The sequence below is a fragment of the Malania oleifera genome, chromosome 9, assembly GCF_029873635.1.
Source record: "Malania oleifera isolate guangnan ecotype guangnan chromosome 9, ASM2987363v1, whole genome shotgun sequence".
Lineage (NCBI taxonomy): Eukaryota > Viridiplantae > Streptophyta > Magnoliopsida > Santalales > Ximeniaceae > Malania > Malania oleifera.
Genome location: NC_080425.1, coordinates 38,694,527 through 38,718,060, shown reverse-complemented (window position 1 = coordinate 38,718,060; position 23,534 = coordinate 38,694,527). Strand labels below are relative to the sequence as shown.

The 23,534-nt window shown below is 35.8% G+C and overlaps 1 protein-coding gene across 4 annotated transcripts in view; it reads right to left on the bottom strand.

Annotated features, from left to right (window-relative positions):
- Positions 1–22,954, bottom strand: part of LOC131164353 (potassium channel AKT2/3) — a 33,825-nt gene extending 10,871 nt beyond the window's left edge. For 2 of the 4 annotated variants that reach the window (XM_058121478.1, XM_058121479.1), the window contains exons 1-11: positions 22,279–22,857; positions 20,690–20,908; positions 12,200–12,358; positions 12,051–12,108; positions 11,526–11,843; positions 11,167–11,406; positions 10,383–10,700; positions 9,775–9,969; positions 8,548–8,623; positions 7,904–8,443; positions 6,718–6,850 (exon numbers count right to left, since the gene is read on the bottom strand). In XM_058121478.1, the coding sequence (XP_057977461.1) occupies positions 6,720–6,850; positions 7,904–8,443; positions 8,548–8,623; positions 9,775–9,969; positions 10,383–10,700; positions 11,167–11,406; positions 11,526–11,843; positions 12,051–12,108; positions 12,200–12,358; positions 20,690–20,908; positions 22,279–22,574 (2,550 nt within the window). In that variant the 5' untranslated portion in view covers positions 22,575–22,857 and the 3' untranslated portion in view covers positions 6,718–6,719. Of the gene's footprint in view, positions 1–6,599; positions 6,851–7,903; positions 8,444–8,547; positions 8,624–9,774; positions 9,970–10,382; positions 10,701–11,166; positions 11,407–11,525; positions 11,844–12,050; positions 12,109–12,199; positions 12,359–20,689; positions 20,909–22,278 lie in introns of those variants that run through there. The other 2 variants (XM_058121480.1, XM_058121481.1) reach the window with 2 other exon arrangements.
- Positions 22,955–23,534: the final 580 nt, after the last annotated feature.

The window sequence follows — 23,534 nt, the reverse complement described above, 5'->3', positions numbered from 1 at the left end:
TACTAGGAAATGAGTAGAAGTAGGGTTGCTGATGTTGAAAAATTAGTTAGCAAAAATACTATATAATTCTATCATTGAATAGAAAATGAGACTATGAATGGCAGCTGTGACTTGAGATTTGAGAATCACTTGTTATTCTTAGTTGAAGAAATATTATATATTGTGTTTACAAATGGGCTTCTTGACCTCAGTTAGTCTAAAAATAATAATTTTGGAATAAAATTTGTAAGCCACTGAGCATAAACTAATAGACCGGAATTTATCAAAACAAGAAGGATTATCCACTTTTGGAATTAATACAATAAACGAAAAGAAAAAGAACCTGGAAAGGGGAGTGCCCTAAAAAAAGGATTTTGCTGCATCTAAGACATCTTTTTTTTACAATATTCCAGCAAGATATATGAAATTTAGATCCAAATCCATCTGGTCTCGGATTGCTTTCCTTGGGAATAGAGAATACCGCTCTTTTAACTTCTTCTTCCGTCAGTTTGGTGCAGAGAAAATTATTATTCACATATGAAATTTGCCTTTGAATTAACTCGGAGAGATCATAAGGTTCAACCACTGAAGACTCTGAAAGAAAATTATGAAAAAAAAAAAAAAAAAACAGTAGCTTCCTTATGTATTATTTCTGCACCATCCAAAATTCTCCCGTCGTTCAGAACCATACGGTCTATACGGTTCTTATTCCACCTCTAGTTGATAACTGAGTGGAAGAATTTAGAATTCTTATCCCCCTCAATTAACCATTTTTTTTTTCACAATTTTTCCTAGGTGAGATGCTTCCCTATTCTCCCACACCTGCAACACCAACTTAGTAGTCAAGTAATTGGCTTCGACCTCCTTAGAAAAACTTGATTGTAGCTAATTTTCTAGAGATTCCATCCTTGTCTCGAGAGCTTGTATGTTTTCTCCAACTCTTCCAAAGATATTTTTATTCCATGCACGTAAAGCAACTTTCGTTCTCTTAAGGCGAATAACGAGTTTCAAAAGACCTGAAACCAAGTCATTCCTGATCCAGAAATCTTTAACACACGACAAAAAACAAGTCATGCGAGCTCCACATATTAAGGAACCGAAATGGAGTAGGGTCATACAAAGAGAATGATATATTTGTATAAACCACCTGCATCGATATTGATATTGCCGTTGCTGTTATTGCTACTGTTGCTACTATTTGAGTGATTGGTTATAGAATAGGTATTCTGTAGTAACTTTAGGCTGAAATAAAAATTAAAAAAAAAAATAAAAAATTAATGTACCGTATATAAGCTCATTTATATATACATAAGCATCAATCCCATGCTACAAATTTTTTTTTTTTCAAACTATAAAAAGTTGTGGTTATTAGAACTTTGATGGACCCATAATATGACAAAACTTAGAAAAGGGCTTGTTCAGGGCCCAGACAAATAGTTGAGCTGGAGCAAACTTGGGCCCACTACCAGCTCAGTCCAAGACTCATGTTTTCTACTCATTTAATTCCTCTGAGAAAATCCAACAGGGAAAGAAGAAAATCAGTGGGCAGTGTGAGCAAGTGGGGGGAAAGGAAGGGGCAGTTTAATTACATTTTCTATCATTAAATAGAAAATGAGACAATGAATGGCAGCTGTGACTTGAGATTTGAGAATCACTTGTTATTCTCAGTTGGGGAAATATTATATAACTTGTGTTTACATATGGGCTTCTAGACCTCGGTTAGTCTAAAAATAATAATCTTGAAAAAAAATTTATAAGTCATTGACCATAAACTAATAGGCTAGAATTTATCAAAACTAGAAGGATTATCCACCTTTGGAATTAATACAATAAACGAAGAGAAAAAGAACCTGGAAAGGGGAGTGCTCTGAAAAAAGGCTTTTGCCGCATCTAAGACATCTTTTTTTACAATGTCCCAGCAATATATATGAAATTCAGATCCAAATCCATCTGGTCCCACATTGTTTTCCTTGGGAATAGAGAATACCGCTCTTTTAACTTCTTCTTCCATCAGTTCGGCACAGAGAAAATTATTATTCACATATGAAATTTGCCTTTGAATTAACTCGGAGAGATCACAAGGTTCAACCACTGAAGACTCTGAAAGAAAATTATGAAAAAAAAAAAAGTAGCTTCCTTATGGATTAATTCCGCACCATCCAAAATTCTCCCGTCGTTCAAAACGATACGGTCTATACGGTCCTTATTCCGCCTCTGGTTGATAACTGAGTGGAAGAATTTAGAATTCTTATCCCCTTCAATTAACCATTTTTTTTTCGCAATTTTTCCAAGGTAAGATGCTTCCCTATTCTCCACACCTGCAACACCAACTTAGTAGTCAAGTAATCGACTTCGACCTACTCAAAAAAACTTGACTGCAGCTGATTTTCTAGAGATTTCATCCTTTCCTCGAGAGCTTGTATGTCTTCTCCAACTCTCCCAAAGATATTTTTATTCCATGCACGTAAAGCAACTTTCGTTCTCTTAAGGCGAATAACAAGTTTCAAAAGACCTGAAGCCGAGTCATTCCTGATCCAGACATATTTAACACATGACAAAAAACAAGTCATGCGTGCTCCACATATTAAGGAACCGAAATGGAGTAGGGCCATACAAAGAGAAGGATGTATTCGTATAAAACACCATAGGACTATGATCTGAGAATTTCTGATCGACCTAAATATTCTCAGATCATAGTCCTATGGTGTTTTATAAGAATACATCCAAATATTTGAATTGAGCCGAATCATAGTGGTTGGAAAAAGCATTATTAATAAACACTCGATCAAGCTTAGCCCAGCTATGAGCCACCCCTTCATGGCCATTGCACCAAGACATGCATGAGTTTGTGTTTGCTAAATAAAAAAGACCATAATGATGTAAATAGTCATTAAACTCCATCATAGGTAAAAGTGATCTTGGATTTTCACCAATTCTTTCAACATTGGTTCGAATAACATTAAAATCCCCCAGGACCAACCAAGGAAAATTCGATATTTAGCACTCCTCCAGTTGCCACCACAACTCTCTTATTTCAACATAAGAACATTTGGCATAGAAAAAACTCACCAAGACCCTTTGGCCATCCTTGAAGAACCACCCGAAAATCATCTAAGTCATGATTGAAATCACCTCAAATGCATTCATATCCTTCCAAAACAGCCACAATTTTCCGCCTTGATTTTCATTAGATATAAAATGGTGATAACTCAAAAAATTACCCAGCATTACCACCCTCTCCTCAGGCACGAAAGGTTATGAAATAGAAAATAAACCAACATTAAACTTATTAATCAGCTTCTTTAACCTGCCTCTAGATTTGCCCAACCCTCTAACATTAAAAAAAAAAAAAAAAAAAAAATTGTATCAGTCATAAATTTAATTTATGCGTTCATATGTGAACCCTTTGAGATTTCCTCATGGATTTTTCCTCTATGGTTTTGGTGTTTTCCGAAGTCCATCCCTATCCAGTCAGACTCATACATTTTTTCTTTTCCCTTCAACACTGAAATGTCACCTTCCTCCTTCTCGGACAAATAACCCAGAGCCAATTCCCCTAGATGCAAACCTTGGTTCCCACCTTCAGTTAGTTTAATATTGTCCGCATGATCCACTTTCTCTTGATACATAGTTTCACTATATGCAACTTGATCATCATCATCACACTCGACTTCCTCACACTTCTCGTCAACACTCTCTGTTGAACCTTCATTCACATTATTTTCCAAGCCTCTCTCCTGTACATCAAAGTTTTGCATTACATGCTCCCCTTTTTCTTGAGCCACAGGAATTTTTGATACTATAGGACACCTATCTTTGGTTTTCTTCATCATCAACACAATACTGGATCCTGCTTCCTGCTCCACCTTCTTTGCCCTTTTATCCTCATGGGTATAGGTTTCCATTACACCATTGTTAGTCTTTGGTTTCCATATCTTTTTTCCTTTATATTTTCCATCATCCCTTCGCTTCTTTCCCACCCTACAAACAATCGAGGTATGTCCTTGCTGACAATAGTTAGAGCAAAAAAAAAAAAAAAAAACCCATCTTTTCATATTTGGCCTCTTGCCATATATATTGATTCGAAGATAAAACAAGAGGAAATCCCTTTATTGGATTTATCGTTAGGTCGACTTTTTGTTATGATGAATGGAACCTTTAAAGAGTTTTTTCAATCTACTAGAGGCTTGAGGCAAGGGGATCTACTTTCTTTTTATTTATTCATAATAATGGAGGATGTTTTGAAAATGTTGCTTAGGAAAAACTATTGGATGGGTCGTATTGGACAATTTAATCATCCGATTGGGGCCCCTTTGGTTTCGCACTTGCTATATGCAGATGATATTCTTATTTTTAAAAATGGGGGGAAAAGGTCTATTAGAAATTTGGTTTATGCTCTGGAGATATATGAAAGGTGATCAGGTCAAAAAATCAGTGAGTCAAAGTCAGCGTTATTTCTTTCGAAACATATTACTTTTGCTCGGAAATGTGGTTTATTGAGAATCATGGGTTTCATGGAAGGTAAATTTCCACTTATGTATTTGGGTGCGTCTTTGGTTTCAGAAAATTGTCTTCTAGGATCTTGGAGCCTCTTGTGGAGAAGATTAAAAAGAAAATTATAGGGTGGAAATTTAAGTTGCTCTCACAAGGTGGAAGATTGATTTTATTAAGACATGTGTTGTTTAGCATGCCCAAACATTTGATGTCTGTTATTAACGTTTCGCAGGTCACTTTGTCTCAAATCAACTCTCTTCTTGCTAATTTTTTATGGGGAGAGGTGGAAGGTAAAAGGAGGATTCATTGACACTCTTGGGGAAAAATTTGTAAACCTATCTCAGAAGGGGGTATGGGCTTGAGAGATCTTAAAGAAGTTCAGAAATCTCTTTTCATAAAATTTTCTTTTAGACTGTTCACTTCTAACAATCTATGGTTAGATTTCTTCAGGGGTAAATATTGTAAAAATGATCATTTGTTATTAAGGAAGTGGAGACCAAATAACTCTCAATTCTGGAGATCAATGATGGCTACAATTCTGGAAGTTATAGATAATGTTAAAATTTTGGTGAGAGGTGGGAACTCTTCTTTTTAGTTCGATAGGTGGCTTGCATGAAGCTTATTATTGGTGCGCACTGAGGATATTTCAAACAAGAAAATATTAAGGATTATTGGCTGAATAATAATTGAAACTCTAATTTACTACTGGAATTGGTTAGGACTAATTGAATAATGGAAATTTTGCATAATGTGTCAACTAGTAAGAGTGGTCAGGGTACATTCATTTGGAAGCCTGCCCCTAAAGGTAATTTCTCTACAAAAAAGGCATGAGAGGCAATGAGGAGCAGAAGTGACAATTTTGTGTGGAATGGTTGGTTTTGGCATTCTTCATTGCCCAAAAGAATATCAATGTGTTTATGGAAATCCTGGTTCAGAGGCTTCGCAATAGATAATAAAATTTAGGCCAAAAGAATATCAATGACTTCAACATGTGATTGCTGCATGTAGAGAAGTCAGGAAAACACTGATCATGTTATTTCCTTAGGTCAGGTGGCTTCAGAGGTTTGACATCAGACTAGTGTCGTGTTGGGGATTCCTTTACAATGGTTCCTTCCTTGGAAAAATAGAATGGAAAACTAGTTCCACTATGCTCGAAAATCGTCTAAAAAAGGTATTTTAATCAGACTGATTCCGTGTTTGATTATGTGGTGCCTTTGGCATTGAAGATGCAAAGCGAGAATGGAAGGAATATATCAAAGTGCAGATTAGGTATGAAAAAGTATTTGATACTGGGTTAGTTCTTTAGCTAAAAGCACTAATTCTTTGCAAAAATTGAAGATGTTGGACATTCCGATTTTGAAGGAGTTTCAAATTAAGTATTAGGGAGTTCGCGTTAGGCCTGGAAAAATTATTTCATGGGTTAAACCTCCAGTAAGATGGATAAACTTAATTGTGATGGGAGTTGTAGGGGCAATTCGGGTATTTCAGGAGGTGGAGGAATTATTTAGGACTGCCATGACATGGTGAAAGTGATTTTTTCAAGCTTTTTTGGCAATGGTACGAACAATAATGCAGAATTAAAAGCAATTCTTGAAGGAATCCTCTTATGCAAACGATTTCATTATTATAATATGATTATTGAATGTGACTCGCGAATTGTTATTGATTGGTTTCGGAAAGGCAAATATACCTTGTAGTATCTTTGAGATTTTTAGGAGGATCTCATGGTAGAACAGGAAGGAGTGAACTTTATGGTGATCCATCAATATAGGAAAGACAATAGTGTGACTAATTTTCTCGCTAGAGAAGGAGAATTGGGAAACAATGTCATCTACGAAGAACAACATTTTTTACCACATTTTCTAAAAGGTGTCATTCGGATGGATAGATTGGGTCTAATTTCCTTTTGTCATTAGTTCAAACTCTCGGTTTTTGTTTGCTGGGTTAGGTTTGTTTAAAGTTTTTTGATTTTATCAAGGATTGTTTAGAGTTGTTTCGTTGTTATCTATTTGTAACTTGTTTTACTGGAACCACAGTATTCCTCCGTCATAAGTGATGAGTTTTCTAATAAAAAAAGGAGGTGCCGCCCTCTTTTACTAAAAGAAAAAAACTATGAAACCTTGCCATTATCTCTAATAAATCAATTTCTATTCTGAAAGAGCTTTCCTAAAACGGATGATAGCTGTGACTTGAAACCTGAGAATCATTTGTTAATCTCAAGTGAAGAAAGATTATACAACTTACATTTACATATGGGGTTCTTGATCTTCAACTATGAAAAGCTTGTCATTATCCCTAATAACTTCAATGGTGTCAATTTCTGCTCCTTCTTCATTTGTTACCATTGCCCTTCTTGCGTCAAATCCAAACCTTTCACCTATTAGCAATAACAATATTTTAAGTCAATAAATTCTGAAATCTTGATGATCATCTATCAGAGTAACATGTGAAATGATGCATCAGTATTAAAATTGAATTTTGCAACAAATGTCATGGTGCGAGTGCTATTTTTTTTTTGGCCTCTGTCAGTTTTAACATTATATCTGACTTGGGCAATCTAAATCTAACTTGGAGTAAATTGTTAACAGTTGGAATTATCTTACGCATCAATGTATGCCAAAAGCATGATATGATACCAATTGAGTGCCCATTAAAAGTTAGGAGGAAACAAAATAATGGCTGAATGGTGAAGGGGAAACATGGCCATCTAATACTATTCGATCTTATGGTTCCCAAAGTATCTCAAGTGTCATTTTCCTGAGTGCCTGACAAGATCTCAACATTAATGTCAGTTCAATTGAAGGCATACTTAAATTTCTAAATCCAACAAAGAAAAAAAAGTATGGTTGATGTTCAAATAAAATTCATCATGCATTAAAGAGATCCACAACTTATAAACACCTGAACGGAAAATTATGGGCCTGTTTAATTATGGAAAACAAGTTTAATTTTTCATTTTCAAAATAATTGCAAAATTGTCATCTTGTTTCCTAGTTTTCAAACATTTGTATATCAAAGTTGGAAAACAATAAAAGATGCTTCCCAAGTTTTCTAATGCAAATGTTGGGAAACTCAAAATGAAGGTGGCAATTTTATCATAATTTGGAAAACTGAAAATAGAAAACGGAAATTGTTTTGGAAACTGAACATGCTCAATAATTCCTCCAAGTTGGAAAAAAGTACAAACAATATTTTGAGGAATCAAATTACATCAATTTATGACAGTAAAACAACATATTGAGTGTTTTAACTTCCAAATTATGTATGCCTTTCAAAACGCATCTCCACCTGTTAAAAGAAATAACTTTTCTTATTATTATGACCTTTTTGTTGGCAAATTTTCTTGGGCAAAGGGGTATCATATAATTGTTGCGTTGTCTATAGACTAGCTACTTGAACAGTTCAAGGCGTTAGATTTGAAATAATATACCTGCAAGGTTCTTCAGCTCCTCCAAAGAATTGGGCAACCTTATCAACCTTCCAACTTCCAAGCAGGAAGTATTCCTTCTCACCAGAGGATGGCCTCTATAAATGCTCACTCTAGGATAATACTTTCCCTGTTGCTTTCCCCAGTTGCAGTCGTGTTCTCCTTCACTCCTCTCTGGCACTGTTATCCGGTGTCCAATCTCTCGTTTTTGCAGCATCTCGTTCAATACTGATGATGGAAACATGTACGTATTTGTGCTATTGATGTCTGCACCGTTCATTACTAGCAGATTGACAATGTCTCTATGCTTTTCTGCCATTGCAACCTGGATGGCTGTTGAACCATTTCGATTCTTTGCATCAACATTTATCCCATGTTTCAGCAGTTCCTTCATCACCGTGATGTCATTTCTCTTTGCAGCAGTGCATAAGAGATCGCCCGTTGCATATGGATCTGAAATGACAGCGCAGCGGTACAAAATCCAAAATATTGAATGATGCTTTGTTGCAATGGCATCCCACAATGCAGTGTTACCATCAATGTCTGACCCAAATAGTATGACGATAATAAGATGAGATTGCAGAGGTACATTAAAAAAGTGATTGTAATTAATTTCTTAGAATGATATTAAAGCATAACATTGGCACCTTGTAAGTGTACGTTGCACCCGTGTTTAATGAGTACCAAGACACACTCTTCATGGCCCTTCGACGCTGCTATGTGCTGATGCATCAAGAAGAAGCAAATCACAACAGCAGAAGCTCAGTACAACTGTTAGCATTAGCGGTGTTGGTGGTAATACTAATAATAATGCATCTTTTATTTTTCTTTTTCCTTTTGTTTCATTGTAGAAGCATTTGGGTCCTAAATTCTAAAGTTTTGCTTCCATAGTACTTTTTGTCATTTTATTCTTTCATAGTACTGCATAGAGAGTTGAAGCTGCGCAGCCAGAAAAAGTCAGTTGGGCTACTCTTAACTGCAACAGCTTACTAGTTAGGAAGCTCATCAAACTTGTTCAATGGCCTTAACCAGCCAAGCTTAAGCTCCAGATTCGGAATCCATTGCTTAGTAAGAGAAGCTTGACCAATAGTGTGCTTGTCTGGCTCCATTAGCACGTGACAGATTGATTTAATAATTCACACAAACAGCAATGTATGCCCTCTCAAAGACTAAAAAAACAGGACCTGTTACTTATTAGCTTTAGTGTGACAAGGAACTCATGTTGGGATAGTTAATGGAGGTATACACGCATTGCCACAGCTGGATATTTCTTGAGTTGGCATATTGGGCAATCTTATCTTGGCCAAGGTCAGCCGAGTCAAATCATGAACAAGGTTTGAATGCATCCTTGTTCAACTATACCTGGTGAACTAACAAATATTTGGCTTGACTTTTCATAGTCTGAATGAAACACTTTCTGTGTGCTCCATTTGATTTTGAAAAAGATGTTTTTAAGATTATATATATTCTCCATAATCCTTGGTGCCTTGGGGAATTTCATCTATAAATGACTACAATTTGCAGATGGACAAAGCCATGCATGAATGGATATGTAAATCTATGCTCTTGAAATAGTTTTTGAAAATGGATGGCACAGTGGTAAGGGCTCATCTGACTCTGCGTTCACGCTGGGCTCAAACATCGTTATTCCCCTCCCTGGGTACTTATGAGAAAAAAAGGTTAAGTGTTGAGAATTTAAATGTAATGAGAAATTATGTACATTAAGTGTTTAAATCTGATTCTTCCATGAAAAACTTTTTAGCTTATAGATATTTCTTGATTCAATCTGAAAAATGATATGAATCATACCCGGTGGCTTTAGGAGCTCATTTTCCCACATTGGTTTGAACTTTCGAAATTATGTGCATACATACCAATGGAGTTCTCCCTCTGGAGTCTACAATGTCAGGATCTAATTTCGCCTTGAGAAGCTCATCAAGAAAAGCAGCATTGTTTGTGTTAGCAATGGACAGCAAGTTGAAAGCCATGTTTGGATCACCATCTTCTTCCCCTCTCTCAAACAGCAAGTCTCCAACTCCAATACTCAGCTCCTTAAAATTTTTAAGATGCTGCAATGCATTGTATTACAAACATTTGGTATTAAGGTGTAAATTTCACGAAAAAATGCATGTAGCAGGCTTCTTTGGAGGATGAGAGTTTCTAGTTACTCAATGAACTTCTAAAGATTTCTTTCAACAATGCCGGGGATGTCCATCCTTGTGTGTGTGTTTGTTTTATTTTATTTTATTCTTTATTTTCACGTGTGCATTTGAGAAAGTTCAAGCATGCAAAAATGCGTGCGAACGAGTGTCCACGCTTTAAAAAATTTGATGAATAGTTCTTCTTGACTGAAAATTCATTCAACCATGTAAGAGAGTGCTTTCCTTAAGCGAGGAAGAAAAATATTTTATGGTTTACTCTTCCCAAAAAAATAAACCAATTTTATTGATAAAATGAGAAAACGAACACACTTTCGACTTACTTGAAGAAAGTTCTTAAGCAGGGTCAGATTCTCTTCTTGCTTGATCTGCATTGCTTCTAAAAGAACACTGGTTTTGAGCCTAAGAAGCTGTGATAATGTTTTGGTTCTGAATGTGAAGCTTTGGGGCTTGCAACAAAGTGCACCGGTTTCACCAAACATGTCCCCTGATTGTAATGTCCCAATAACCCATTCTTTCTCCATCTTGCCATCAATACATTCAACTTCTCCTGATACAATTATATAGACATCGTCAGGCGCTTCATTCTGCATTATGACGTCTTCCCTGGGTGGTATGTACTCAGCCTTCATTTTTGCGACCTGAGAACTATGATTATATTACTATTGCATTTATACTTTTTTCCATGTTATGTTTTTGTTTTGATCTTGAGCTCATCAGGCGAATTTGAGTTAACTGACTTTTTTCTAAAAAAAGAAAAGTGAAAAATAAAATTAAAAAAAGAAAGAAAAAAGAACAAGGCTGAATTGAAATATAAGATCTCTATAAAAGCCTCAAATATCCTGTTTATGTGGCTTGCAAAAGGGAAGCCACCCCTTCATGGATAGAGCACATACAAAACTTTAAGTGAAGAAAAGTGCCCGGTCATTTTGAACGTACCGCTGATAAATGTGCTCTATCACATGTTCACTTGGAGTTCTGAAGTCTGGGTTTTCAAAGGATTTGGATAGCTTAACAAAATTTATAATTTGAGATTTTTATAAGTGCATTATGACCTTAAACTAAATTTAATTGCATTTTTAACAAGGATCAAGAGATGGCATGTACCAGAGGCAAGAGAATTTCCTTGGAGACACCCTTGAAAAGATAGACCTTCTCCACGGTGGGCAGAAATAAATGCTGGCAAATACTTTTACAGATTGATTTTGGCAGCTGCTCAATCAATTGTTGCTGATTCAAGCTCTCTGCCTTAAATCTCAAGCACATATAAGCCAATATCTGCTCTTTCAGCCGTGGAGGCAGGCGATTTCGACTCAAAAAATTTGATGCTGCTTCGATGCTGTTTCTCTGGAAAATAAGCCAATAATTCTATATAGTTCACTATCATGGTGAATGAAATTAAGTTCTCAAGTCAAAGGTTAGAACAGAAAGAAAGAAAAAAATAAATAAAAAAGATAAAAGCTTACAAATTCCATGGTTCTACGAGTCCCTTCTACTACCAAGTTTGTCATGTTACCAATGATGTATGCTGTAAGGCCAAGGTTAAACAGCATGTAGAAGATGATAAAGATCATTTCCATTGTGTTCACAGCATGCAGGTCTCCATAACCCACGGTAGTCATGGTTGTGATGGACCAGTAGATTGCTGAAATGTATCGGATCCAGAGGCTTGTTTCTTGGAAGTTTGGAATCACAGCTCCAATCCATGTCTTTCCTTTGTGTGGGTATCGGTCCGCGAGCATGTAGTAGAGGCACCCAGCACAATGCACTAGAAACAGGGTCACCTACAACAACAACCCCACCCCACCAGCACCCCCCCCCCCCAAAAAAAAAAAAAAAAAACAAAACAAAACATAAGAACAAAAACAAGTAGCCTTCTTGCTGCTTCCTCTGCTTTATTTTGGTGGATTTCGCAGGAAGGTAATTTGTTTTATATTTTCTATTCAAGTGCAAGTAACTCATAGCAGGTTCACAAGCATTTTGACACTTACAGAAAGAAGCCTGGCACATCGAACCCAGAAGTAACTAAACCTGATATCCTTTTCAAGCCTGCAAAAGGGAAGGGCAGAAATTAAGTGAAAATTCAACCCAGAATTTATATAGAACGTTTAGATCAGAACAGAATGGAACCGAACCAAACCTAGTGAAGAGTTGTTTTACTCTTCGGAGACGCCAAAATCTAAGCAGACCCAGGAGGCAGTAAGAGAGGCCAACTTTGTGTTTTCCAGTGAGCAAGTATGCCAATGCGTCAAATGGGATTGTTGATGCTATGTCCATTACAAACCATGTTGACAGATACCTATTACGTCCACAAAACATCTTTATAATCATATTCTTAAATTCATGCCTTGGTCCAAACCCGTTGTCTGGATTGATGAAAAGCTTGCGAATTTGGAGTTAAATGAAATGTAAAGGGAATTTCGGGCCTGAAAGTAATGGATTTGAATTCACTTTTCTGGTCTGCTTTTACAATCTGAAACCAAGTGCATGTTAAATATGTGCACTTGTACTGAACCAAGTTTGAAATCCAAATTCAAAATTCAACGGCATGTTTAATAAAAAAAAAAAAAGTGGGGCTACAAAAAAAAAATTTATTTTAAAAAAAGAAGAAGCAAAGCTATGGCTTATACCGATAGAACAACCCCAATACAAATAGAGAGCTCCAAAGCCCTATGGAGTATGCAATGGACAAAGATAGCTGAGACAAGAAACTTTTGGCTTGTCTTGAATCACTTTTGTTTTAACGTTATGAAGATAGTTTTAGTTTTTGATTGAAGTGTTTATGACACTTGCTGAGGTTGAATCATCATGTAGGAAAGATATGTTGAGAAGACAAGCTTGATGGAGACTCTTGATCCTTCGAGAAGGAGATTTGAACATCTCCATTCTGTAAAGGGATTTAAAGCTCCAGTTAAAATAAACACACACAAGAGACACCAATTTTTTAACGTGATTCAACCAATATTGCTTACGTCCACGGTTGCAATGTAACAATCCACTAATCAATTGATAACAACAATTACAAGAAGTAATTTCTCTCACAAAAAGGAAGAAACAGATAAAACTAATTTCTTTCTATTTTTCTCTCCGAGTGGATATCTCACTAGTTGATCCTTGTTGATCAAACCAATACTTTTTACAACAAATGCAGTCCCATATTTATAAGACAAGGAGAGAAGATAATTTTCTTCTCCCATCAATAAATACACCACCTAATCTTGAAATTATACAACCACCTAATCTTGAAATTTCTACAGATCAACAATGGCTGTAGCAGTCAAATCTGGTGTACTTCTAGATTGGCAGTGGGATATGGAATACCTAACAATTCTCCCCCTCCATACCCACTGGAGGGGAATGCAATAAGTCATTCAAACGAGTGGACTTCTAGCAGGAACTCATTTTAACTAGTTCCCTGCAAAGTTCAAACTTATTGTAAGGTATTACTTTTGTCATCCTTTCTAAACCATTGTCATTAGTATGAATCTTCTCAAGCTCTAACAACTTTGAGTCCGGAACATTCCGTATTCAATGATACCGTATATCAATGTGCTTCGATTGTCCGTGAAAAGTAGAATTCTTGCTGAGGTGTATACCATTCTAACTATCGCAAAAAAAAAACATACCTTTTCTCCTTTAAACCAAGTTCGCTTATGAACATTTTCATCCACAACATCTCTTTGCATGCCTCTGTCACAGCAATAAACTCTACCTTTGATGTAGATAAGGTAACATACTTCTGCAACCTAAATTGCCAAGACACAGCTCTTGCTACAAAGGTAATTATGTAACCTGAAGTAGACTTTCTTGTATCAATATCACCAGCCATATTTGAGTTAGTATAGCCTTTAAGCACGAGCTTGCTAGTGCCAAAAACCAAACTTAACTTCGAAGTACCACATAGATATCTTAATATCCATTGTACTACATTCCAATGCTCCTTTCCTGGATTGGACATAAAATGGCTCACTCTACCAACGTATGCAATGCCAGACTTGGTGCACACCATGGCAGACATAAGACTACCAACTACTGATGTGTAGGGAACATTTTGCATATACTCATTGTCAGCATCACTTAAGGGAGCTTGTTCCTTACTAAGTTTAAAGTGAGTAGCAAGAGGTGTACTAACCACTTTAGCTTTATCCATGTAGAATTGCTGAAGTACCTTTGCAATGTACTTCTCTTGAGATATCCGTAACCGCTTAGTCTTCCTATCACGAACAATAGAAATTCCAAGAATCTGTCTCGTAAGACCCAAGTCTTTCATAGCAAATGCATTGTTCAGCTCCATTTTTAACTGATTGATCCTTGAAGATTTGTGTCCAACAATAAGCATATCGTCGAAATAGAGTAGCAAGATGACAAAGTCATCTTCTGAGAACGTCTGCACAAACAAACAGTGATCTGAAGTAGTCTTCATATTACTTTGTTGAGCCATAAACTGCTCAAACTTTTTGTATCACTACCTAGCTAGGAGTCTATTTCAAGCCATACAAACTCTTATTCAATTTGCAGACATAGAACCCTCTTTGCCTTTAACAATAAAACCCTCTCATTTCTCCATATATATCTCCTCCATCAAATCACCATGAAGGAAAGTTGTCCTCATATCAATCTGCTTAACCTCCAAATCAAGGTTGGCTGCCAAACCCAAAACTACTCTGATTGAAGACATTTTTACGACAAAAGAGAAAATCTCCTCAAAATCTACACCTTTCTTTTGACCAAAGCCTTTGACAACAAGTTTAGCTTTGTATTGTGGATGTGAAGTGTCCCTTTCGTGCTTTACCCTATAAACTCACCGATTCTTCAAAGCTTTTCTACCCTAAGGTAATTTCATAAGCTCAAATGTATGGTTGTCCTATAAGGATTTCATTTCATCGTCCATAGCTTCAACCCACTCTAATTTCTATTCACTCTCAACTGTCTTTGTGTAGCATGCAGGTTCTGCCCCATCAGTGAGGAGCACGTACTCTTCCGATGAATATCGTGTGGAGGGTTAATAGTTTCTCAAACCTCGCTCCAATGGAACTGCGAGCTCTTCAGTAGGAACCTCCTGTTGAACATCATAAGCCTCTGGCGAGATATCCATGCCCTTAACATTTTCATGATCACCGTCAGCCTGATCATCTTGAACATCAACTGGCGCATCATTATGGTTATTGATGCCTTCTACACCTGTTGACTGTGGAACAAGACCTGGATTCAAATCAATCAAAATATCATAACTTCAAGTTTCTAATTTTTTAGCTTTTTCAATGTCTTCAATGATTTGGTCTTCCATAAAGACAATGTCACGACTTCTAACAAGATTTTTAGAAATAGGATCATATAGTCTATAGCCAAACTCATCCTACCTATAGCCGATGAAAATGCATTGTTTGGTCTTGACATCTAGCTTAGACCTTTCATCTTTGGGCACATGTACAAAAGCCTTGTACCCAAACACACGCAAATGATCATAGGAAACATCTTTTCCATACCACACTTTGTTAGGAACATCTGTATTCAAGGCAACAGTTAGAGATAAGTTAACAACATAGGCAGCTGTGTATAGTTCCTTGCCCCAGAAAGAATTCAACAAATTAGCTTTAGAGAGCAAGCATCTAAACTATTTTTTGTGCTATTCTGTGTCTTCATTTGACTTTTCTTTGTTACTCTTCTCTATTTGATTGATGTCAAAAGGGGGAGAAAGAAAGTTTTGAGAGCAAAATTGAGATATAACTCTAAAAAATGATGAAAAGAAAAAGCTGAGATAAGACTATGAAATGATGACATTGAATTGGTTTTGAATTCAACTGAGAAATATATAACTGAGTATTACATTTGAAATTGACAAAGTATGATTATGAGATTCAAACTGAGATATGTACATTGCTGATATTCATGAACACTTATACATGTTTGATATAATGATCTTGAAATATGAACTTAAAATGATTTTGATAACATCTGATATTCCATTTTTCGAATATTGTTAAGAGTATGCTTATTGTAAGGGGAAGCCTTAGTAGGGTTTGCTCACTTTTGCTCAATATTTGTTATCATCAAAAAGGGAGAGATTGTTGGTCTCACAAAGTTTACGAATCTTATTTTGATGATAACAAATCAAGGAAATTTAACATATTTGGGTAAGTGATGATGTTTCATCAGGTAACTCAAGTATCAAGATCAAGTTACTCAAGTGACCAATATCAAAGCGCTTGACAAAAATCTGTTAAAAGCTTGAACTTAATGACACAAGATCTTATGAAGTTAAAGATGAAGTTTAAAGTCAAGCTTAATGTGAAGAATGGAAGCTATACATGAAGACTTAGTAATTAAAAGAGTTATAGTTTTTAAGAAGTCTCATGTAAGTATTTCAAACATTTCAATATAAATGAAGCTTTTAGGAATCTTTTATTAACTTAGAGACCAATTTTTGAAAACCCTAGAAAATGTTTTTTAATTAAGTTACATTGAATTTTTTTTCCAAAAATTGAAGGGTCAAAGTCTTGAAAATCAAAGATTGTGGAAATTTGCTAGTTCGGGCGACTGACCAAAATAGATCAGTCATCTGACATTTGTATGCTAAATTAACTAAGCAAATAGAATAAGCCCAGTCGACTGAGCCTCTGAGATCAGACGATTGACCCCATTGTGAATTTGAATTTTTTCTGAAATAGAATAAGTTTAGGCGACTGACCCTGATAGATCAGGTGATTGATCTTCGTAAAATTCAAAATAAAATAGCGAGGGAATGTTTTTAAAATAGATTGCTTGGCCCCCAAACTTTATGAAAACTTGAGAAACACTCCAAGTAATTTGGGGAAAACGGAAATTAAACTATTTCCATCTATAAATACATGTTAAATCAAAGGATTAAAGAAACCAATACCTACAATCTGCATTCAAGCGTAATATTATCTACTTTTCAAAAAGCTATCTTACTAAAACTTTTGTTGAAGTGCCTATTGAGAATTTGTTGGTTAAAGCTTACAGTTCTTTGCGTTTCTATTGAGTTTTTCAATCTAAGAAAGAACTCCAGTGATAAATTCTTGAGCTTCATCTTTCTATATTGATTTTGATTGAAGTATATTGTGATATTCACTTGTACTAATCTGCTCTTGCTGAGAGTGCTTTTTGTACACAACAATTGTTCGTCTTTTATTGTTGTTTTGACGATTCAGGTTATTGGATCGTTGCCTAGAGAGAGGGGATTCTCATTAGAGAGGGAACTCCAGAGTTTGTAACTTTGGCCTAATAAAGAAAGTTGGAATCCGCACAGCAGTTCCTCGGGGTAAGGACGTGGGCCTTGGGCTGAACCTTGTGAAAATCTGGTGTCTCTCTCTCTTCCCTACTCTCTTTAATTTTCTGTATATATAAATTGCGTGGATTTTTACTTAATTGCTGGAAATTAAGTAGTTATTGGGAATTGCGGAAACCTTAATTAAAGGAAGTACGTTGATTGTAGAAACCTTAATTAAATGGAGTACGTTGATAAATATCAAAGTTCATTAACATACTTAAACTCAAGTAACTTATTTGATATCGAAATCTAAATTTTGGAAGCTTGCTGAAATTTCTATTTTATTGTGAAATCAAGCTTACCTTATTGATTGGATTGATATATTGAAAAGCTGAATTCTAAATATTGAAGTTTTGATCTCTATCATCATTCATTAATAAATACTAAATCTTGGATTGAGTGTTGGTCATTGCAAATCAATTATACTTGTGTGATTGCTGACTATAAAATAGTTGGGAAAGACTTAATAAAAAGATTTATAAAGAAATTTTTAAAAACCCAATTCACCCCCCTTTTGGGAGTACATCTTAATTCTCAGTTTGATTTTGTTGGAAACCAATCCAACCTTGCAAAAATCGGCTTAAAATTGGCTTGGTACGGCCCAAAAATAGATCTAAACCGGTCTGGTTCAACATAACGAAATATTCTGACACTGTTTGCTAACGTGGCTGAGGTGGGACTTGCTGATGATGTGGCAGTGGGACTCACTAATGACGTGGCAGTGAGGCCCACTGATGATGTGGCAAGTGGGGCTGAGTTGATGATGTTGCAAGTGGGGGCCACATTGATGTGGCACTCTTCTTCTTCACGTCAAATTCAATTGGCAGGTTTTGCAAATTTAAAGAAAATAGAGCACTAAATTGTGTTTCTGTGGCGGCTTGTGCAACTTCGTTTGAAGTCGATTTTTGACACCGTTTTGGCCGCTGTGATTGTCTCGACATGAGCTATGTGATGGTATCACCAATTTGACATTTGGAGCAACTCAAAAAAACTGCTCGAGAGCTACAAACTCTTTCTTTCTCAGGAAAAACTTGTTGGAAACCCCTCAATAACGCTCTGATACCAGTTTGTAAGGGGATTTAAAGCTCCAGCCAAAATAAACACATACAAGAGACACCAAATTTTTAACGTGGTTCGGCCAATATTGCCTGCATCCACAGTTGCAATGCAACAATCCACTAATCAATTGAGATCACCAATTACAAGAAGTAATTTCTCTCACAAAAAGGAAGAAACATATGAAACTAATTTCTCTCTATTTTTCTCTCTGGGTGGATATCTCACTGCTTGATCCTTGTTGATCCAACCAATACTTTTCACAACAAATGCAATCCCATATTTATAAGATAAGGGGAGGAGATAATTTTCTTCTCCCATCAACAAATACAGCCACCTAATCTTGAAATTATACAACCACCTAATCTTGAAATTTCTACAGATCAACAATGATCATAGTAGTCAAATCTGGTGTGCTTCTAGATTGGCGGTGGGATATGGAATACCTAACACTTTCTTCATAGTTTTGTAGACTAGATCATAAAGGATGGCTTAGGAATTTGATGCAGTTGCTCATATTTGGTCACCCAAGACTCTAGAAAGGAGCTTTAGTAGCTCTTCTCGAGAAAGTTGTCTAGGATATGGACATGGTTTAGGACAAGAGTAGTGTTATAGTTGACAAGGAGAGCATCTTGATTTTCCCTCATGGTTGATAGATCAAAAGAATGGTTCTGAAGTCTGTACACCATTTGATGGTGGAGAGTCTGCTATAGAATCAGAAATATGAGGTACTCCAACAATTTGAAACTGGACTTTTAGAGTACTCCTCATATTTGGATCAGATAAGTGTAAGCAGAAGTTGGGAAAAATTATAAAGCTTTTGCATTTAACGTTGTTTGTATAGTCGTTATGCAAGCATGTTTATACTTACAAAAACTTTGAATCAAGAAAAGCAATCCTGTTGCAACAGAAAAACCTTTCCTCCCATGGAAGGTAAGGTACAACTTGATTATACCAATTTGGATATGGGTAAATCCCTGATTGAATGTAGAAGATAATTAAGGTAAAGTAAAATTTACACATTCTTAAAGTGGTAAAATCAAAATGGTGTTAGCTTGATCACTTCTATCCTTTACGTGATAGTTTGAGGCTATTTAATTTTCTTGAATAGAGGAAATAAATTACCTTAACTAAATTTGAGTAAATGGAAAAGTTTGAAAAAGGTCCCCAGTTAATGTTTAAGTGCCCTTTGACTCTTGTTTTTTTCATCTCCCATTACTGCCCAGAATAAAATGAGTGGCCCTCCAAAATGACAAATTGTTTATATTTATTTTATTTATTAAAATAAAATTTGTGCCAAATGCCCTAGTAATGGAATGCAGTACTCATGTTGAATGCAAAGAAGACAAATGTGTAGAAAGTGTCACATCCTTGTGACAATGACAACGCAGAAATTTGGAAAAGTTACATTATTGAAACTAAGTATGAAATGTTCACCAACAAAGAACACAAAATACTGAATCTTTCACATAACCTTTTGATAATTACTTTTTCATATCAAAATTATATTGATAAATTTTTAATAAAAAATATTATTAGCATTTAAAAAAATATTTTTCAGTATTTCATTTATTTTTCGTACACAATAAAACGTAAAATTTATTAATTTTTCTTGGTCTCTCACTTGAAAAGTGGGACTCAGTAGATTTATAAAGTAAAATTTCATTTAATACAATAAAAAATAAATGTTGAATGTCGTATGTATTTTCTGGAATACTAGCTAATAGAGTCTCATTTGGTTATCGAAGCAAATTTGCATAATAATTTTTTGATTCACCTATGGCATCTCAAATGATTTGCGCGAGGGTATATTTTAGAGCATAAGTTTTGGATATTGAATTTAAATTTTTTCTTTTCTTCTTCAAATGAAAATTCCTAAGTTTAGGAGGTAAGTTCTCTCTCTCTTTCCCTCTCTTCTAAAATTTTAATTCAAGGCTCAAAATCTCAAATTACACTGTTGGCTATTGAAATTATTCTACAGGATTGAATTTGGACATAATTCAGTAAGATATTATCATAGTGCACACAACACTGAGTCTAAGGCCAGGTAGTCTTGCTTTCAACCGCAAACTAAATGTTTTCTCAATTTAAAACTTTTTCTTTTCTTAACTTTAATTTGAATTTTACTAGTGATCTAGTTTTCTTCTCTAATTTTCACGATCTACTCAGTTCGTGTATATAATTTCAATTCCTATGTTTTACAGCCATGTTGAGGAGATGATTCAAATTAGTAATATATAACAAGTTGTGCTACAGAAAAAGCATGTGATCCAGTGGCCTGACCTGAGAGCAATCTTTCTGGAATCACGAACAAGTAGCTGAGTTGTTCGATCAATGTAGGCGACAAAGAATGTCAAGATGATATCAATGGCGAAAAACAAATTCACAATGTTGTCGGCAATGTATAGCTTCCTCTTCGGAGTGGACTTCAGAAATGCAACCTCAAAGGGATACACCCACGCTGAGTAAGCCACCAGAAGCACCATGAATGCCTCCCAACACCTACATGCATGCATTTACCCATCCTCAAAAATAAACCATCTTCCAGATATTGAATTGAATCCTTTCGTCAAATGGTTCTGATTCACTCTTTTATACACTAAAATAGAATGAACTAAGATTGAAATGAAATGAAAAATTATACGTCAAATTTATAAAATTATAAAATTTTATGTGGCGGGATCACAAAGAAGATGCAATATGAAATTGTTATAAATTTTGTTTAAATTCACCCGCTCCAAACCTAGTACTTTAAATAAATTTATACTCCCCAGACAGAGTCAATGAACTCCAAGCCCTGGAGATTGGTGGCAAATCTACAGATCTAAAATAAATTTATACTCCCCAAACACAGTCAATCTACTCCAAGCCACATATAATTGAGGGACAGGGGACCCTCCCATGTGTGGTATCTTCTCTTTCTTCTAGGCCCTGGCGCTCGCTCTGCTCGCTAGTAGCTCCATCATGGGAAATCACTGCCCCACTTTTGCCCGCCCCTTCCTGTCTTTTTTATTTTTTGGAAACCCTTTCACCATGTGCCTGTACCCACCATTATGCACTTCCCCAACATAGAGATTATTTAAACAAGTTTAAAAATAATAATTAATATATACCTGAGCATTGTCATCAGAACTGTATGCTGCAGGAAAACCAATCATATGTGTTCATACATATTTATTTTGATTAGAAACAAAGAGAGAGGAAAGAAAAGGGAGAGCTCATGATGTAAACTTGCTCTTTCTTTAGGAATACATTTAAATTTGAGATCTGAAATTTGAATTTGTTTGAACTACAAATTTGAACATATAATTTTTTTTTTTCAAATTTCAAGTTGAATTTCCAGAGCAAGTGTGTCCCATTGATTTAATGTCTGAGAGTAAATATGGCGATCTGTGAATTTTCCAAGCCCTTCCTCCACTTTCCCAGCTAGTTAGGTGTTTATGATGGTTACTCTCTAGCCGATGACGACGAGTTAGGTAAAAATGGAGAGAGAGAGAGAGAGAGAGAGAGAGAGAGAGTAAATGCAAATTAAAGAAAAGAGCACTTAATAACAAAGGAGTTTATGAGCTCGAAGAAACAGTATTTGGAGCATGCAGGCAGGTCATGCATGTCTTTTTGTGTACCAGTAACGCCTCCCATCCATCAACTAACAATTAACTCGTCCGTGAAAACAAAAACGAAAAGAAAAAAAAAAAAAAAGAAAAAAAGAAAAAGAAAGACCTACTCAAGGAATTATACCTATTACCTAGTCCAGTAATTTTTCTTTTCTGGTGGGGGAGTTTCAAATTGAATATTTTGTTGAATGAATTAGACAATGTAATAATAATAATAATAATAATAATAATAATAATAATAATAATAAAGTAACTAACCTGTATCTTGAATCCATGGGCAGGATAATTCTGCCTTTTCCCTGAAGCTGATTGTGATTATAACTGGACACTCCCAAAGGCGGCAGAACGACCTTAGAGATGTTCCGCAAATTGAGAGAGTCGTTCCAGTCATCATCGACTTTCTCCTCGTGGCGGTATGCTGCTTCCGACGACCGCCCGTTCTGGTTTTCTCGGCAACCCCTCTGGCTTTCCTTGTTATTTGCAGGTGGATGATAATGAGTAAGATCGTGTGGAGGAAGTATAATCATTTCCATCTTCAATCTGCAAACAAACATATATATTACTTCTCCATCACCAAGGCTAGCTAGCTAGCAGAGCTTCTAATGATTTGGATGTTCTACTACATATATTTATAGTACGTACTAGCTAACTGGCAGCACAGGGGAGAGAGAGATCAGAGAGAGAGAGAGAGAGTGAGAGAGAGAGAGAGGAAATAGGTAGGAAATGAGAAGTGTATATGTGATTATGAGGAGTATGCGCGCGATGGGGATGGGAAACTGGAAACTAGTTAAGAAAGAGAGAGGACTAGCTGTATGGGTGGGTGTATATATGCGTGGGTCATGGGGGACGGAGGGAGTGGTGAGCATGAAGTGAAATGAGGAATGATAAATGTGTGAGAGTGGCATGGCTAACTTGGCGGTGCAGCAAGTGGGCTAATGGAAACACATCGGATCCATTGATTGACATACATGTTTCCTCACTCACTGATGATAAGATCTTCATGTGTATGTGTGAGTGCATGCATTTGGATGCATCTGCCTGCTAAATGCCAGAGGCAGCAGGCCACCAGGCCCAGGCCTCGGTCCCTCACCACCCCCTCTGTCGAATAATTCCAAAGTCTGGTATAAGGTGTCACACGATCTTTAATTTTCTTTTTCTAAAAAATAATTTATTCATCGGAGGAATCATTCAAAGGTGTATTTGATACACATAAGTGAGTACCAACTTGATTTAAAAATTTAAATCTATTGAATCTTGGATTATACCATGTATATAACTATTTATCAAATACTCACTTTTGCTAATGTGTGACAAACTTCACAAATATAATTCTCAATAATATTATATATCTATATATATATATATATATATATATATATATATATATATAAAATGAAAGTTTATGTAACCGAAGCTTATCCTCTTGATTTAAACCCAGTGTTTATGCACTCAATTTTCAATATAATTAGTTTGAATCAATCTTTATGGGTGTTCCAACTTAGGTGATATTTATG